This window comes from Tupaia chinensis, unplaced genomic scaffold (assembly GCF_000334495.1).
Source record: "Tupaia chinensis unplaced genomic scaffold, TupChi_1.0 Scaffold000074_1, whole genome shotgun sequence".
Lineage (NCBI taxonomy): Eukaryota > Metazoa > Chordata > Mammalia > Scandentia > Tupaiidae > Tupaia > Tupaia belangeri.
The window spans coordinates 6,218,603-6,235,205 of NW_006159534.1; the positions used below are offsets into that span (position 1 = coordinate 6,218,603).

Here is a 16,603-nt window from a genome sequence, read left to right on the forward strand (position 1 = left end):
CACCCAAAGTCATTTATAGAAGCAGCAGGATTAAGTGAGTTGAATTTAGAACTAGGAATCAAACTATTCATGATTCCATCATTAAGTCTCTCACTTAAAGACCTCTTTGCTTAAAGTCAATTTTAAAAAAAAATCATCATATGCATGGCTCAGTATGGGGTGCTTACTGTGTTTCTGTCTCCTAGCAATCAACAGGGCACTATGGGCAAGAGTGAAAAGGGCTTAGATATTCTGCATGATAAGATGCCCTGGGGACCAGCAGTTAGCGTAATGGCTATGTCGCTGGACTCCCATGTAGTCGGCTGCAGTTCGAGTACCAGACCCGGTGGCTTAAACTCACGCCGAGCACGTGTGCGTGCGTGCCCAAGATCCTGAGAGGAGAATGGAGGAGAAGGGATTGTGGCATGGCCATCCTTCTGTCTCTCTGTCTCTGTCTGGCGAGTGCACGTGCCCTATAGCAAAACCTCTCCAAAAAAAAAAAAAAAAAAGATGCCCTGAGGATATGGAGCATCTTTTATCTTGTGTCAGAGGGCATGTGCTTCACCAGAGACACAGACAGAAGGAACCCTCACCAGGGCATGGTCATGTTGCAACCTTTTTTCCTCCAGTCCTCTAAACCATGAGGATTTGGGACATACATGTACACATGCCAGGCATATTTCTCAAGCTGCCCGGGCCAGGATTCAAACCAGTATGCTATGTGAGATCTGGTTCCCATTGCATAGCATTTAACTGCTAGGTTACAGAACTGGCCCATGAGTGTGTATACATTCATATATATACTGTGTATATGTATGTGTGTGTGTATCTATCTATCTATCTATAGTGTGTATATATAGATATGTAGTGTGTATATAGTGTATATATATATATAAAATTTTACAATTTTAAATAGATAATATTTATTATATATATTAAACTATATCTTTTAAAAGATCTATATCTATATCTATCTATCTATCTATCTATAGCTAAAGAGAGAGAGATATATAGTCCAAATGCAGATAAAACTCAAGAAAAGCAGTCATTCTAGATAGTAAAAACTAGTTTCTTCAGAGGTGAGAAACTTAATTTCAAACAAAGCTAACCATCCTTTCATACGGGTTCAGCATTACGTGATACTTTTGCTCTCTCCACATTCTTATTAGTCTCTGCTTCAAAATCTGACCTTGGAGAGCCGGTCTTAATTGAAGCCTCCTTTCTCATGACTCTTATGCGAGGTCTCTCCCAAGACAAGGAGCAGAGCTTTCCCTCCAAGGATATACCCTGGAGGTGGGGGCTTGCCCCTATCATTGAAGCAAGCAAACATACCAGCGAGAAGTTAGGGAAGTTACCCATACATTTCTTTGTGGTGTGACTGTGTCTTGAGAAGGCGAAAGTAGGAGAGCTTGGCGATAGGCTTTTTTGCTTTCTTGCTTTTTTTTTTTTTCCTTTTAACTAATTTGTGTCAAGCCAGTCCTCACAGCTATAGACAGGAAGTGCCATTTCCTGTGCAGATGATTTAATGCAGTGCAGAGCAAAGCAGCGTTTGAACTGACGGCAGCACTAATGACTCTCGCTAAAACAGTGAAAAGATAAATGATCCTTAATCAGGAAAATGTTTAAATAAGCAAGTGCCTGGATATACTACAGCAAAACAACCTGAATTCATTTAGGTAAAGTTAAGAGGGTAATTTTCAAAATACACAGACTATTTGTTTAGTAATTTATATATATTTTTTTTCGAAATGGCTTGCAGCCACATTTATTACATTCTCTGACGGTTCTGTGAGGTACCTTGGTGTTCTTACTGTAGTTTATAAGTGACCAGCTTCAACTCCACACAGCGGGTCATTCATGAAGCTTAAGAATACAATGTATAGTTTCCACATTTTCGATTTATTACTTAACTGCTGCTCTTCCTTCAAAGCATCCTGCTAACCTTGTTTGAATGTGCGAAAAGTGTATGAAAATAGAGGTAGTTAAAAACAAGATTGTTCACATGAGTTCTTGGAGTTTCTTACAGCGAAGGAATGTTGAGAATACGAACAGTGAAATGAGTTGTCATGTTTAGAAATAAACATTTGAAAGGAATCTTGAAATATAGATAATGGCACGTAATAGTTCGTAAAAATGCAGCTATGTTAATTTCTTACAATTATACTTTTCCTAATGCTTTTATATATATTTGTCTGAAACAAATCCCTGCCAGATACACTGTGATTAGTATTTTACTTCTGGAGAAACAGACACACGTTAAGTGACTTGCTTTCGGCCAACAGAATCGAGGTTTCTCCTGAATTCTAGTTTGGGGATCTTTGCCCTACTTTGCCTTCTAAATTTGATTTCTTACTATAATATATCATTGGTTTAAATAAAAAGACATTTTTAGAAGATAACTAGGAATAAAATTCTTGGTGTCACCTTTGACAAGATTATTCAGAGAAATCCATTGTAAAATACTCCATTGTAGCCTATTTGATCTAAAAGATAATTTTCCAAGTAACTTGTGGCATGAATTGTGCTTTAAAAAAGTTAACTATTGGGGCCAGCAAGGTGGTGTGAAGGTGAAGGTGCTGAATCCCACATAGCTGCTGTGCGGTTCAAATCCCAGACCTGGAGGCTTAAAAATCATGCCAGGTGTGTGTCTATTTGCATCAAAATGCTGAGAGGAGACTGGAAGAGAAAGGTTACAGTGGGACCATCCTGCCTGGGGGATGATTTCTCACTTTCCCTCTCTCAGTCTCTCTCTGGTGAGTGCACATGCCCTGTAATAACAACTTCAAAAAATGAACTATGAAAAGGACCGATCCTGACCACATAATTTAGATATCATACTCTGACTGCTATCAATAACCATGTAGAGGGAGATACACTGGACAGTATACCCATCGGCGCCTGTCTAGCAGAATACTTTGAGATTTGAAATTAGAACATGCTTACCCTAAACAATCAAATTTGCCTCATTTTGTAGTCAAGGGGTTAAGGCAAGAAGCCCATTTCAAAATTAAAACAGCATCCATAGTTTTAAGGAGATGAAAATAATGTTAATATTGTACACACACACACGTGTAGGAAAAGAAATGCTTTGCTTTTACTCTCAAGGTCTAGGAGCCAGGGAGTGCAGTTTTGTAATTACTTTATACAATGACCTGGCTATGGTTTTGCTCTGCTTTATTGTAAGCCAATGCATGGCCTTCTAGAAGAGAACCAGTGGGAACCTAGTACTGCTACTAGAAGTTTCCAGTTTCCTTTTTCACATTCTTTCGTTAGTCAGTCACTGTCCACTAGTAACGGAAAAAGGTCAACCAGAGTCATAAGTATTTCAGTCATGAGAAAATATCACAAAGAAACTGAAGAGAATATGTGACGTGTCCACACTAGAACGTGTTAGACGTTAAAAGGAGACATCTAGTAATCACTTACGTTATTGATCATAAGGTGCATTATTGTTTTTGGAATTAGATCTCGGATACATTTGTTGATAATAGACATGTAGGAGTCTACGAGGTTGCGAATGGTCTCCACTTGCCTCTCCAACTGTGGGTCCATGGAAAAATTTTCTGCTTGGCCATTCTCATCATTCTCAGTCTAACAGAATAAAAACAAAGCATGAATTATCTCAGGAAAAAAAACAATACCAGACGTTATCAGATGATCCGCTTTTGTTTAGCACTTTTAGAGTTTATATCACCATTAATTCTAAAAAGAGATCAGATTCTGTATTTTTTTATTCTATTTTTAGTCTGCCGTGCTCTAGGACAAGCAAGTCCTCTAATTCTGAATGAATGTTGACATGAATAACCAAATAAACAGTGCACCTAACAACCTATCTCTAGAGAACAATCTAATCCTAAACCATTTGCAAGCAGGCCAAAGAACTGAATCCAAACATGAGATGCAGATGTAAACCTCTGGGAGGAGTCTCTAGGGGCTCGATAGATTAGAAATAACCTTGGTGGAGTTCTGGTGTTTCTAGGTCTGCTCTGGAGCGGATCAGCATGGGGATCAGCCCCAGTTCATGAACTAAATCTCCTAGGGCTGGACTTGAGCCAAAATAAGAGATATAAAAGATAATTCATTCTTCCATACACTTACTGGAATTCCGTTATGTCAACCCGTGCTTCTGTCATCACTACTAAAGGCTGGCTCCGTTGTGAAAAATTTACCATTTTAACTTCCAACTTGTTATTCTTTGAATAAGACAGAACACATCTAAACACAAAGAATTTATTTGTGCAACATGAGAGAGGCATCTGTTTCCTATACTAAGGGACTTCAGTTAATTAATTTTGGCTTATCCACCAGAGGCTGGGCTGGAATGGCATCTTCATCATTAAGGACTGACCTATTGGCTTGGCATTGAAATCAATTTAGAACAAATGGTCTCCATTTCAAGTCAGGTTGAACCATCTAAGCCCCAGAACATGATACAGATATTGCTAGTGGTCTGGCTACTTTCTAGCATTTGGAAAGATTTAATTATGGATGTGAAAAGAAGAAATAATTTATTGCTTCCAATGTGGACATGAAGTACTTTTCTTTGGAAATGCAAATACTTTGATCTGCCAGGTTTTCAATCATCCAATCAGTGCTAGGCAAAGCGCTGTGCTTACTTAGCTTACCTGGGTCTATAAATGGCAACCCTTTCCTTTGAATTAATATGCATGTATGAAAGCTGTATTTATAGGCTACAAAACCAACAGTAACAAAGACAGAAGTTGGCTCTAATAATTTATATGGGCTTCTCTCAAAAATATCTAACACATAAAAGAAATTAATATAATATATGCTCACTCTAAAATACAACAATCATTTCCAATCCTGAGAGTACGATCCCATAGGTATCAGTATAAGGACATTGTTGAGACATTTTACTGTTTCAGCAGTAACACAGGGGACTGGAAGATTCAAAAATGACAGTTGTGAACCCACACTGTTTCTTTTCTTTTGATCACGGAAAGAAAGCAGTGTTATGGTCTATAGCCATACCACCCTGAATGTGTCCAACCTCCTCTGGTCTTGGAAGCTAAGTAGGTTGGGCCTGGTTAGTACTGGGTCAGTTAAGGCGGCTGGAGTCTACATGGCTACTAGGCAGTTTGAGTCCCAGACCTGGTGGCTTAAACTCATGCTGTGTGTGTGTGTGTGTATGTGTTCATGCCCCAAATCCCAAAAATGGAGGATTCAGGATTGTGGTGTGGCCATCCCCTCTCTGGGGAGGTGATTATTTGCTTTCCGTCTCACTGGTAAGTGCATGCACCATGCAGTATTGAAACGACAGAGGAAAGGTCAGCTGTGGCAGTGAAATAAAACCAGCCATGTGTCCATACTCCTTTCTGGGGCATAAAAGTCACTCTAAATCTTCAAATTCTTTTTTCTTTTTTTTGAATGATTTGTATTTAACTTTATTTATTATTTATTTATTTTTTGGAGAGTTTTTTTTGTTTATTGTTTTTTTTTTTTTTTTTTTTTTTGCTATAAGGTGCATGTGCTCGCCAGAAAGAGAGAGAGAGAGAGACAGAGAGACAGACAGCAAGAAATCACCTTCCGGGGGAATGGCCACGCCACAGTCCCTTCTCCTCCTTTCTCTTTTTTGGGATCCTGGGTGGGCATGCTCTCACATGAGCCTGGCATGAGTTCAAGCCACTGGGTCTGGGACTTGAACCGTGGTTGACTGCATGGGAGTCCAGCGACATAGCCATTATGCTAACTGCTGGTCTCTATATCTTCAAATTCTTTCAAAATTCTGAGAGTTGTGGTAATTGCGATATCATTTCAATGTATTGTATTTAATGGTGAAAATTTTAAGCTGAATCACACTGGTTGTGTGGCTATACTTCAGTTACCTAATGTGACTAAGACTCCCTTCTTTATCCTTAAGAAGAGGATAGACTTGCCTGGAAAACCTGTAGCAGCTAAAATTAGATGATGTGCATGAAATGACCTAGTGGAGGGCCTCAGGGTTACTTGATAAGTGTTGGTTTATTACTTTCTTTCCTGAATATTTATGGAATAACAGAGAGTTGCTTGGGACAGTACGTAGCATAACGATCGAACACTGAACAGACTAAGCTGGATTCCATATGGCTGACCAGAATTCTAGTTCCGGCCCCGTCAACCTGAGAAACATGCCAAGCATGTGCCCAAGCACAGGATCGTGACAGGAAGGAGAACTGAAGGAAAGGGGATTGCACATAACAAGACCCATTGAGGGCGACATTCCTCTCTCTTTCTCTCTCTCTCTCTCTCTCTCATCTGTACACATATGTCCTCTGGCATGAAAAACAAAAAGAGAGCTACTTGACTCTCAACACACATCATTGACACTTTAGATAAAAATTTGAGCAGAACACATTTTCAATACAAATATAAAAATACCAAACTATACACACACACATACATATCCCTCTTCGCCCACACACTTCCACGTTTACTGCAAGCTATTTCTTTCCCCAAATCCCTGTTCCTACCACTCTTTGCCACCTGTGAAGACCTTTCATTTCTCAAAGTCCTACTCCACCATTGCCTCTTTCAGACCAGCTCCCGATGGCCCCAGACGCTCCACCACCCTCTTGGCACTCATCTTGGGCCTTGTGCTCACATTTATTGCTTAACATCCAGCTTAATTTATGCTTCGCCTCCTACTAGGCTCTGGGGTCTCATCTGTCTCCCCCTCTCGGCACCTTGCCCAGAGCTTGGTGCACAAGAGGAAGAAAAGGAGATGGAAACACTAATACTAAAAATGAGCTGACTCAAGTCGAGGAGGTCGCCTTGGTACATTTCAGGTCTCCAGGAATCCCTAATATCTGGAGAAACTGAAAACCAAAGAAACTTCAAGCTGATGACTTAGGGTCCACTACTACTTGGTAGTAATGAAGATTATTGATAAAGTAATTATGAAAGTATGCATATAAATGAGAACAGAAAACTCACAGTTTTGTGAAGAAAACATCTTCTATGTAAAGCAGTATAAACCGCCACAATAAATATAAAACAATTTAGTTTGTTTCTCTGGTCTAAACATTCTTGGATTTTGCTATTGTATTTAGCAACAGGGAAGGATGGCATGTTGATATCAACCCACTACTTCTCCCAGGGACATTTATTGACCACTTACTGTGTTCCAGATACTGTACTAAGTACTTCATATAGCCATTCTATACCACAACCATAGGAGGTGGGTACAATATAATTTTTACTGTCAGCCTAATATATAATATATATATATATTTTACTGTCAGCCTAAAATATATATATATATATATTTAGGCATTAAGAGCTGAGATTTGTTCGATAGATATAAGATGAGTATGACCTAAACCATTCTTGTTTCTTTAAGTCTAAAAAAAACCCAAGAAGTATCATGAAAATAAAATATTCACAGTATTTCAAGTCAGTTTTATGGATAAAGTCATAAGTGTAAAAAGAGTTTCCAGCAGATGACGAGATGGTTATGTTGCTGGACTCACAAGTAGTCGACTATGGTTCAAGTCCTGGATCTGGTGGCTTGAGACTCATGCCAGGTACATGTGCATGTGTGCCCAAAATCCCGAGAGGAGAATGGAGGAGAAGGTACTGCAGCATGACTATCACCCTGGGGGGGGGGTAGCTTTCTGTCTGTCTGTCTCTCTCTGGTGAGCGCACATGCCCTATAGTAAAGATCTCTGCCTCTCTAACAACAACGACAAAAAGAGTTTCTAGGAAGAAGGTATCATTCAAGTATTGATATTTATAAAAAAAAATTTGAGCTAAAAGAAGCAGAATAAATTGCATTTTTTTGGTGGGGAGAGGTTTTTGCTATAGGGCATGTGCAATCGTCAGAAAGACAGAGAGAGATAGAAAGTAAGAAATCACCCCCCTGGGAGGATGGCCATGCCGCAATCTCTTCTCCTCTCAGGATTCTGGGCACACACACACACACACACACACACACACACACACACGCCCTGCGTGAGTTTAAGCTACTGGATCCAGGACTTGAACCATGGTCAACTACATGGGAGTCCAGTGACATAACCATTATGCCAACTGCTAGTCCCAAATTGCATTTGTTAAATGAACCTCCAGAAATATAAGATACAGAAAAATGATATCGCCACCAACATTTCCAATTAAAAATACTGAATATTCTCATTTTACATCAGGCTTAATATTTAGCCTTGTTTTTATTTTCTGTATATCAAAGTATCCAAAAGCCACTGACTTTCTGTTTTAGAAAATAGATACAATAAATAGAATAAATGAAGAATATTGGCTTAATTCTCAAAGTTAAAGAAAAAATGAGGCATTTCAAAGTAACCACTAAAACAATTTGAAATTCTCTTTCACTTTTGGAAATAATGGTAGACACGTGGTCACTTGCAAATTTTAGCTATTCTGATAATACAATGAATTTGATGGGGAAGCACAGAATTCAGAATGCGAATTTGATTTTTTTTCCAATTGTAGAAAGAAAGAAGCAGTTATTGCCCCTTCTAATTTGTGTAATATAAATGGGGAGGAACTCTGTATACAAAAGGTTTTCAAAAGTTACTATTAAATACACATGAAAAACTATGTATGAATTTCAAAATTTTACTATAATTCTCTTTTCCATGAACTTTTTGAAGTACCCTCATAGAAAGCATTTTTCTTTAACTGAGAAATTGTGGAGAGCAAACGCTCTTTTTTCTCTAACCCCAATTCACACCAAATTCCCTACCATGCTCTTTGCTGTAAGTCTACTGTGTATGACTATGTATTTTTTCTTTGTTTAAATTATAGGATTGCAATAGGATTCTTTGCAGTCAAAGCACTGAAGTGACAGCTGTTTATCATTATCCTCATCAAGGGAATGTAAAATAAAAATAGTAATTTGTCTCTGATCTTTGAGGCAAAAAAGAATGGTCTGCAAACATTTAACCTTTTATGTGCAGGTTCATTGATGCTGTTTACAAAATGTGAATAATATTGTAGAAACCAGCTTTCTTCTCAAAAATACAATGGAGAGGCCTTCCTATTGCAGATTTTTAAGACTAGCTTTTGAGAAATCTAATTCAATTTAAACAAAAAAACCCCACAGCACTGTAAATGTGAAGTTAGTTATAATAATTATTATAACTTACTTTCTTACGAAATTATTTGCATAGCATGCAAAAATAGGCTTTTTATAACATTTTTTATTTTAAAAATTTCTCTTCAAGGCTTACTATCTTAACACGGGGCAGGGAATGAAAGCATCAAATAAATAATGTCCACTCTACCTTGAAGTAACTGTTGCAGAAGGTTTGGGTTTGATGGGATGTCTATTTTCTATGTGTTTTATCTTTTCCTTGAGTCTCTCTCTCTTTTTCTTTTTTTATGTCATAGGCTTATTTGATGGCCATTGAAATGATAAAAATCATCCTGGTGACTTCAGTTCTCTAAAGTGGAATAATCGTAACAGAAAGTCTCCTGGTAGTAATATGCACACAAGAAGACTATCATGTGAAAAAGTGTTTGCTGCGTTTGCTCACAATGAGATCAATAATCTATAGATCTAGGCGGAGATTTGAAAATTTTGTGGAAAAGTGGAATTATAGTTTGAGTTCACTTTGGTTGAAACATTTATGAAATCCATGTATAGTTTTTTCTTTTTTTTTTTTTTGGAGAGGTTTTTGCTACAGGGCGTGTGCTCTTGCCAGACAGACAGAGACAGAGAGACAGAAAGCAAGAAATCACCCTCCAGAGGGGATGGCCATGCCGCAATTCCTTCTCCTCCATTCTCCTTTCGGGATCTTGGGCACGCACGCACACACACCCGGCGTGAGTTTTAAGCCACTGGGTCCGAGACGCGAACTGTGGTCGACTACATGGGAGTCAAGCAACATAGCCATTACGCCAACTGCTGGTCCCAAATCCATGTATAGTTTATTCTTAACATGCATTGCCTGTGAGCTTAAAAAAAAAAAAGATGAAAAAAGTTCACGATAAAGCATACGTATACAAGAGATGGAAAGAGAGAACAAGAGAAGGATGGAGGGGAAAAGAGGATCATCTTCTGGAGCATTCCATCACGTCGATATCTTTTTTTTCATTTATTTTTTTTGGAGAGGTTTTTGCTATAGGGCGCATGCACTCGTCAGAAAACAGAGAGAGACAGAGAGAAAGAAATTGAGAAATCACACCCCAGGGGGAATGGCCATGCCGCAATCCCTTTTTCTCCATTCTCCTCTCAGGATCTTGGGCACACACACACACACACCTCTGCCACACACACACACACACACACACCCACACACACCCCATGTGTGAGTTTAAGCCACCAGGTCTGGGACTCAAACCGCGGTTGACTACATGGGAGTTCAGCGATAGCCATTACGCTAACTGCTGGTCCCTTCACACATCAATATCTTTCATCCAGTCCTCCAGCACACCAGGATCCTGGGTATGTGTGGGGGATTTGACAAGGCTGATCAGGCCAGAGACTACAACCACAGTCAGTGTATGGCTTCCAGTTCTGCAGTTCAGTTCACTAGACTGTACCACAGATGCTGGGCCTCCACATGAACTTTTTGAGACTCATCCCAGTGATTTTTCCAGATAATCAAAGTTTCCCCTTTTTAAAGCATCTCTGATTATATAATTCTCCATTACCTTAATTAAAGAAGGAGTAAAAATATCATTGAACTTTTTCTTAGTGAATCAATGCTGTAACCATGGTAATGGTGTCTTTGGATTTTCCATGATATCATGAATGTTTTCACTGAAAACCTTCACAACTCTCAATCATCCACTTCTAATTTGCTAGGGCTAGAAAGGTCTGCAACTAAACTTGACAAAAAGTGAGAAACCGGCCCCAGAAAGCCTTGGCAGGCAGGCTAGGCTGTAGTTTGGCCCTTGTGAAGGCATTTCATCATTTCATCACAATTCAACAAATATTTATGTCAGAGATGGGCTAGGAGGAATACAGGCACAAACAAAGGCCTTGCTTGTGAGCTCCTCTCCTATCAGTGAGGGCACTGACATCAATCCGAGAGTCATGGACGTGCTAGGAGCAAGTCTTTATGGATGGGGACACTTGAAAAGAACCTTAAAATTTGGGTGGAATTTCAAAGATGAAGACTGGACTGAAGGAACATGTTCACTACTTTTTTCTGCGGTACTTAGTGTAGTGCCCTGCATAGAGCAGGAGCCTAATAAATATTGTAGAATAAACAAAAAAAACCCAACACAAGACATTTCCTGATGGGTTGAGCTTTTGTTTCAGAAGGAAGCTGACAGACTAGGCTCTCAATAGCTTGGGCATTCTAATATGGCAAGTGAAGTCACTTGGATTCCCAGAATGGAGGTCTCTAGGCAAAATCTCTTCGTATGGATTGGATAAATATGAGGGTACATCAAAAAGTCCACAAAAAAAAATGCACTTAAAATCTGAATTTATTTTGATGCCAAAAAAAAATTGAATTCCATACACAGTTTGTACATTTTTTTTTTTTTTTGCTAGAGGGTGTTTGTGCTTTCCAGAGATAGAGAAAGAGAGAGAAAGTGACAAAGTATCCCCAGAGGGAGATGGCCACACCACGGTTCCTTCTCCTCCATTTTCCTCTTGGGATCTTGGGCATACACTTGTACCAAGTATGTTTTCAAGCTGCTGGATCTGGGACTTGAACTGCATAGTTGGTCTTGTGGGATCCAGCTGCCTCAGCCACCACACCACCAGCTGGCCCAGTTTTTAAATAATACACATTTTCCATGAACATTTTGAAGACCCCACGTTAACTGTCTGTATCCACCGTGGTTGTCTGATGGATATAAAGATCTTCATGACTCGACCTGAGAATGTCCACAGATTGGAACCAGAATGCTGGTTTCATGAGTATACTCAGAATACTGGGCTGGGGGGCTAGTAGGTGGTTTGGTGGTTGGGACACTGGACTCCCACATGGCTGACTTTGGTTTGAATCTTAGACCCAGGAGCTTGCTGTATCATTTTCCCTCTCTCTGGCCCTGTCAAATAAAATAATAATAATGATCAGTAAAATTAAATAAAATTATTAAAAAAAAAGAATGCTTGGCTGGGGCTGGATGGTAGTCCAGCAGTAAAACGGATACACCATGAGGTGGCTTACATGGGTAGGTCATTGGTTTGCATCTAGAGATCTCCTTGAGGAATGCCAGGCACACGCATGCTCAAAACTGGAGGTTGGTTGGGGTTGGATTGTGTGTCAAGACCCTCATCAGGGTGCTGTGTCTCTATCTGTGTCTATCACTCATAGAAAAAAATGAATAAAGCTTAAAAGAAAATTCCTGGGAAGCAGCAGAGATGTGTATTTGGCAAGACACACCCATTATACAGAAGGAAACATTGACTGTCATCCATTCAGGTTGCCCAATGGATTCACGCTAAGGTAAGGGGCAGGGCTGAACTTTACTGATGTTTTTCTCACTTTACTCTCCCTTGCCTCTTTTCTCCTTTACCTGTTATTACCTTTTTATTCCCCATATAACATTTAATCTCTTCATCTCTATGTAGCCTCATAATACACATTATAAAACTATATAAAATCAATGAGAAATTAAATCACTGAAAGAAAACTCTCAGGATTTAAAAAATGCTTACTGAATTAGACGACAATGAAGAGCCACCCTAATTTTAATGCAGCTCTCTATCATTCTTTTTTATTTTAACTCTCAGCCAAAAAAATCTCCAAACAGAGGATGTTTATTTCTATGCAGTGCTAGCAGATGTCTAAGCCCTAATAAATAACTTGGATGATGAGTAAATGAAATCTGAAAGAATAAGAGTGGAGAGATTTGCCTTATGTAACTGACAGTCACTGAGTTTGCATTTTATTATTTTTGAAAGAATTATTTCATTTAACTTTATTTATTTATTTATTTTAATTTTATAAGAGAGAAACAGAATAAGAGAGAGAGAAAGAGAGAGAGAGGAAGTAAGCCGCCAGGTCTGGGACTTGAACTGTGATCGGCCATGTGGGAGTCCAGTGCCCTTAACCACCATGCCACCTGTAGCCCCAATGTATTTGCCTTTTAGATGCACTGAGTTCCAGCCCAACACCTAGCAAGAATCCACCTGCGTTTGAGGTGGGCTTGCCCCTCTCCTTTAACTAAAGAGCCTCTGCTCCAACCTCTCCTTCCAGCTCAACACCTAGCAAGAATCCATCTATGTCTAAGGTGGGCCTGACCCTGCTCCTTGGGCACGCACACACACGCACCCTGCATGAGTTTAAGCTGCCGGTTCCGGGACTCGAACCATGCTCAACTATGTGGGAGTCCAGTGACATAGCCATTACGCTAACTGCTGGTCCCAGATATATAAGTGTTAAGTGAAAACAGATTTCAACCAAGAATACTATACCTGACAAGATTATCCTTTATATGGGAAGAAGAGACCAAAACATTCTCAGATAAATAAAACCTGAAAGAATTTACCAACACCAGACCAGCTCTTCAAGAAGTTCTGAAGGGAGTGCTATCCTAGGAAAACTAAAGACAGACATACAGAAATAAGAGAACAAAAAATGACCAAGAAAATGGCCAACTTAATTGTAGGGACCAGTCCAGAAATATTGATAATGTTGAATATTAACATCTAGGATTTAAACGGAAAGATCAGACCACAGTAACACTGCAAATTAAAAAAAAAAAAAGATTAATTGCATGAGACTGAACTGGTGAAATAGAATTCTAGAACTTTTGACTAAAACATTATTGATTTTCTTCTATGCTTTGTCTTCCAGATTTAATGATTTTTGTTTTCTTTTGAGTTGTTGATAGATTCAGCAATCTGTTATTTTTTTTTTAAATGGAAACAAACCTTTCCATCTTCCTGACCCGTCTGCCATTGGAAAATATTTGTGAGCATTATTATTTTATGGCAGAATGGTTATTTGGTTACATTAAATATTACAATAGTATATGTTGCCTTGCATCAGCAGTTGAATTCTTATGGAATTTTGTATAAATAACAGACCAAATTTTCCATATTTTTAGTTTAATTAAGAACTTTGTGAATCCAGGCCAGCAGGTGGCATGGGCTTAAGGGCACTGGACTCACACATGGCTGACTGGTTCGAGTCCCGGACCTGGCAACTTTCTCTCACTTTCTTTCTCTCTTGCTCACTCTGTCCCTCTCTTGTCAAATTTAAATAAATAAAGTTAAATAAAATAACTCTAGGGACCAGCAGTTGGCTTAATGGCTACGTTGCTGGACGCCCATGTAGTTGACTGTGGTTTGAGTCTGGGATCCAGTGGCTTAAACTCATGCCAGGTGCGTGTGGGTGCATGCCCAAGATCCCAAGAGGAGAATGGTGGCGAAGGGATTGCAGCATGGCCATCCCCCCTGGGGGGTAATTTCTCGCTTTCTGTATCTCTTTCTTTCTGGCAAGCAGATATACCCTATAGCAAAAACCTCTCAAAAACAAACAAACAAACAAAACACACACACACACACACACACACACACACACACTCACACACACAAAGCAAAAAAATACTCTTAAAAAAAGAAGTTTGTGAATCAATAAAAGGTGAAAAAAGTTTAGTATAGGAGGGAGGGAGGGGAAAGCAGAAGAACAAAAAGTAAAAATATGTTTAATTGATGAAAAAATGAGAAGCTACTTGCTGATTATAATGTAGTATCTTTCTCTTGACTGATATGCATGGTATTCATGCTGGAAAAAAATGTACACTATAAAGAGATATGTGATTAAATGTAAAAAAAATTAAAAAGATGCAATGAAATAATTGCTTTTATCTGCAACTATAAACAAAAATGTGGATAACAATATATCCTGCAGTCTTTCTAGATATAGTAATTTCAATCTAGTTTTAACCTAGCCAGAGAGCTCTATTGCTTTATATAACATATAAGTTCATGAATATAAAATTCATATATCAAGTATTTTAAATACAAAAACAGAGCAGTCTTACTAAAATAATCTTATTTGCAATCCTTTCTAAAATTATGAATATTTACTTTGAGAAAAGCTAAATCTTTCTAAATTGAGTTTATCATAAAGTCACATTTGACTCAAACAATAAATGATTGAAACAGAATAATTTAAATGGTTTCTTTAAAAATAATCCCACCCCTCACTATCATTTTTGGTTTCAGATTAGAAATTTTGAAAGAGCTAAAAAGTTTCAGGACTGGCAGATGGCATAATGGTTACAGCTGTTCAAGTCCCTGACCCTGCAGCTTAAAAGTCATGCCAGTTGTGTGTCCGTGTGAGCCCAAAAGTACTAAGAGAAGAATTGAGGAGAAGGAATTGCAGCATGGCCATCCCCTTTAGGGGATGATTTCTCACTTTCTGTCTCTCTGGTGAGCTCATATGCCCTAAAGCAAAAATCTCTTTGAAAAAAAGAAAAAAAAATTTCAAGGATTGCATATTGTGAAATATACCCTTGTTTGTTTAAATTTAACTTTGTTAGTAATTTTTTTTAAAAAAACCTTCTTTTGAAAGAGTTAAAATTAGAGGGACCAGCAGATGGCATAAAGGTTATGTCGCTGAACTCCCATGTAGTTGACTGTAGTTCAAGTCCTAGAACTGGTGGCTTAAAATTCACACCAGGCGTGTGTGTATGTGTGCTCAAAATCCTGAGAGGAGAAAGAAGGAAAAGGGATTGTGGTATGGTTATCCTCTCTGAGGGGTGATTTCTCTCTTCCTGTCTCTCTGTTTCTCTCTCTCTCCAGCGAGCACGCACACCATATAGCAAAAATTTCTCTCTTAAAAAAAAAAAAAAAGAAAGCTGAAATTAGAATCAACTGACACAAATTTCCTTAAGCTTATTTTTTAGTGGAAAAAAGCAAAAAAATAAAACAGTTCCTATTAACATATAGGAACCAAAATGTTTCCAAAGAGAAAAGTCTTCAGAAGTAAAGGTGAACATAAAAATAGTCTGTGATGTTGAGTTTTATGTGCCAACTTGACTGGGCCATGGGTGCTTGGTAATTTGTTAAAATTTCATTCTAAATGTTTCTATGGAAGTGTTTTTGGCTAGATTAACTTCTATTTGTTGCCTACAGGAAACCCACTTTATGGATAAAGATATACATAGACTGGTGAAGAGTTGGAAAAGATTTTCCATGCAAATGGGAACCAAAAAAGAGCTCGAGTCGCAATACTATTCTCTGACAAAATAGGGTTTAAAACAAAAACTGTTCGAAGAGACAAAGAAGGGCACTATATCGTAGTAAAAGGGTCAATCGAGCAAGAAGATATAACGCTTATTAATATCTATGCGCCTAACACATGAACACCCAAATATGTGAAGGAAAGACTGCTAGATATAAAAAGGGAGATAGACTGCAACACACTAATTGTTGGAGACCTCACCACTGCACTATCCCCTCTGGATAGATCATCTTGACAAAAAATAGGTAAAGAGATAAAAGATCTAAACAATATCATAAATCAAATGGATCTAACAGACATCTATAGAACTTTCCATCCCCAAGCCTCGAGATACACATTTTTCTTGCTGCCACATGGAACATTCTTGAAGACTGACCACATTATTGGGCACAAAGCAAGCCTATACCGATTCAAAAGCACAGAAACTATACCCAGCATCTTCACCGACCATGATGGAATTAAACTTGAGTTTAATTTCAAGAGAAATCCTCAAAAATACTCAAATA

The 16,603-nt window shown here is 38.5% G+C and overlaps 1 protein-coding gene across 3 annotated transcripts in view; it reads right to left on the reverse strand.

The window, feature by feature from the left end:
- DNM3 (dynamin 3) overlaps positions 1 to 16,603 on the reverse strand; it is a 662,543-nt gene that overhangs the window by 33,975 nt on the left and 611,965 nt on the right. For all 3 annotated transcript variants that reach the window (XM_006142350.3, XM_027768010.1, XM_006142351.3), the window contains one exon: positions 3,406 to 3,570. In XM_006142350.3, the coding sequence (XP_006142412.1) occupies positions 3,406 to 3,570 (165 nt within the window). The remainder of the gene's footprint in view (positions 1 to 3,405; positions 3,571 to 16,603) is intronic.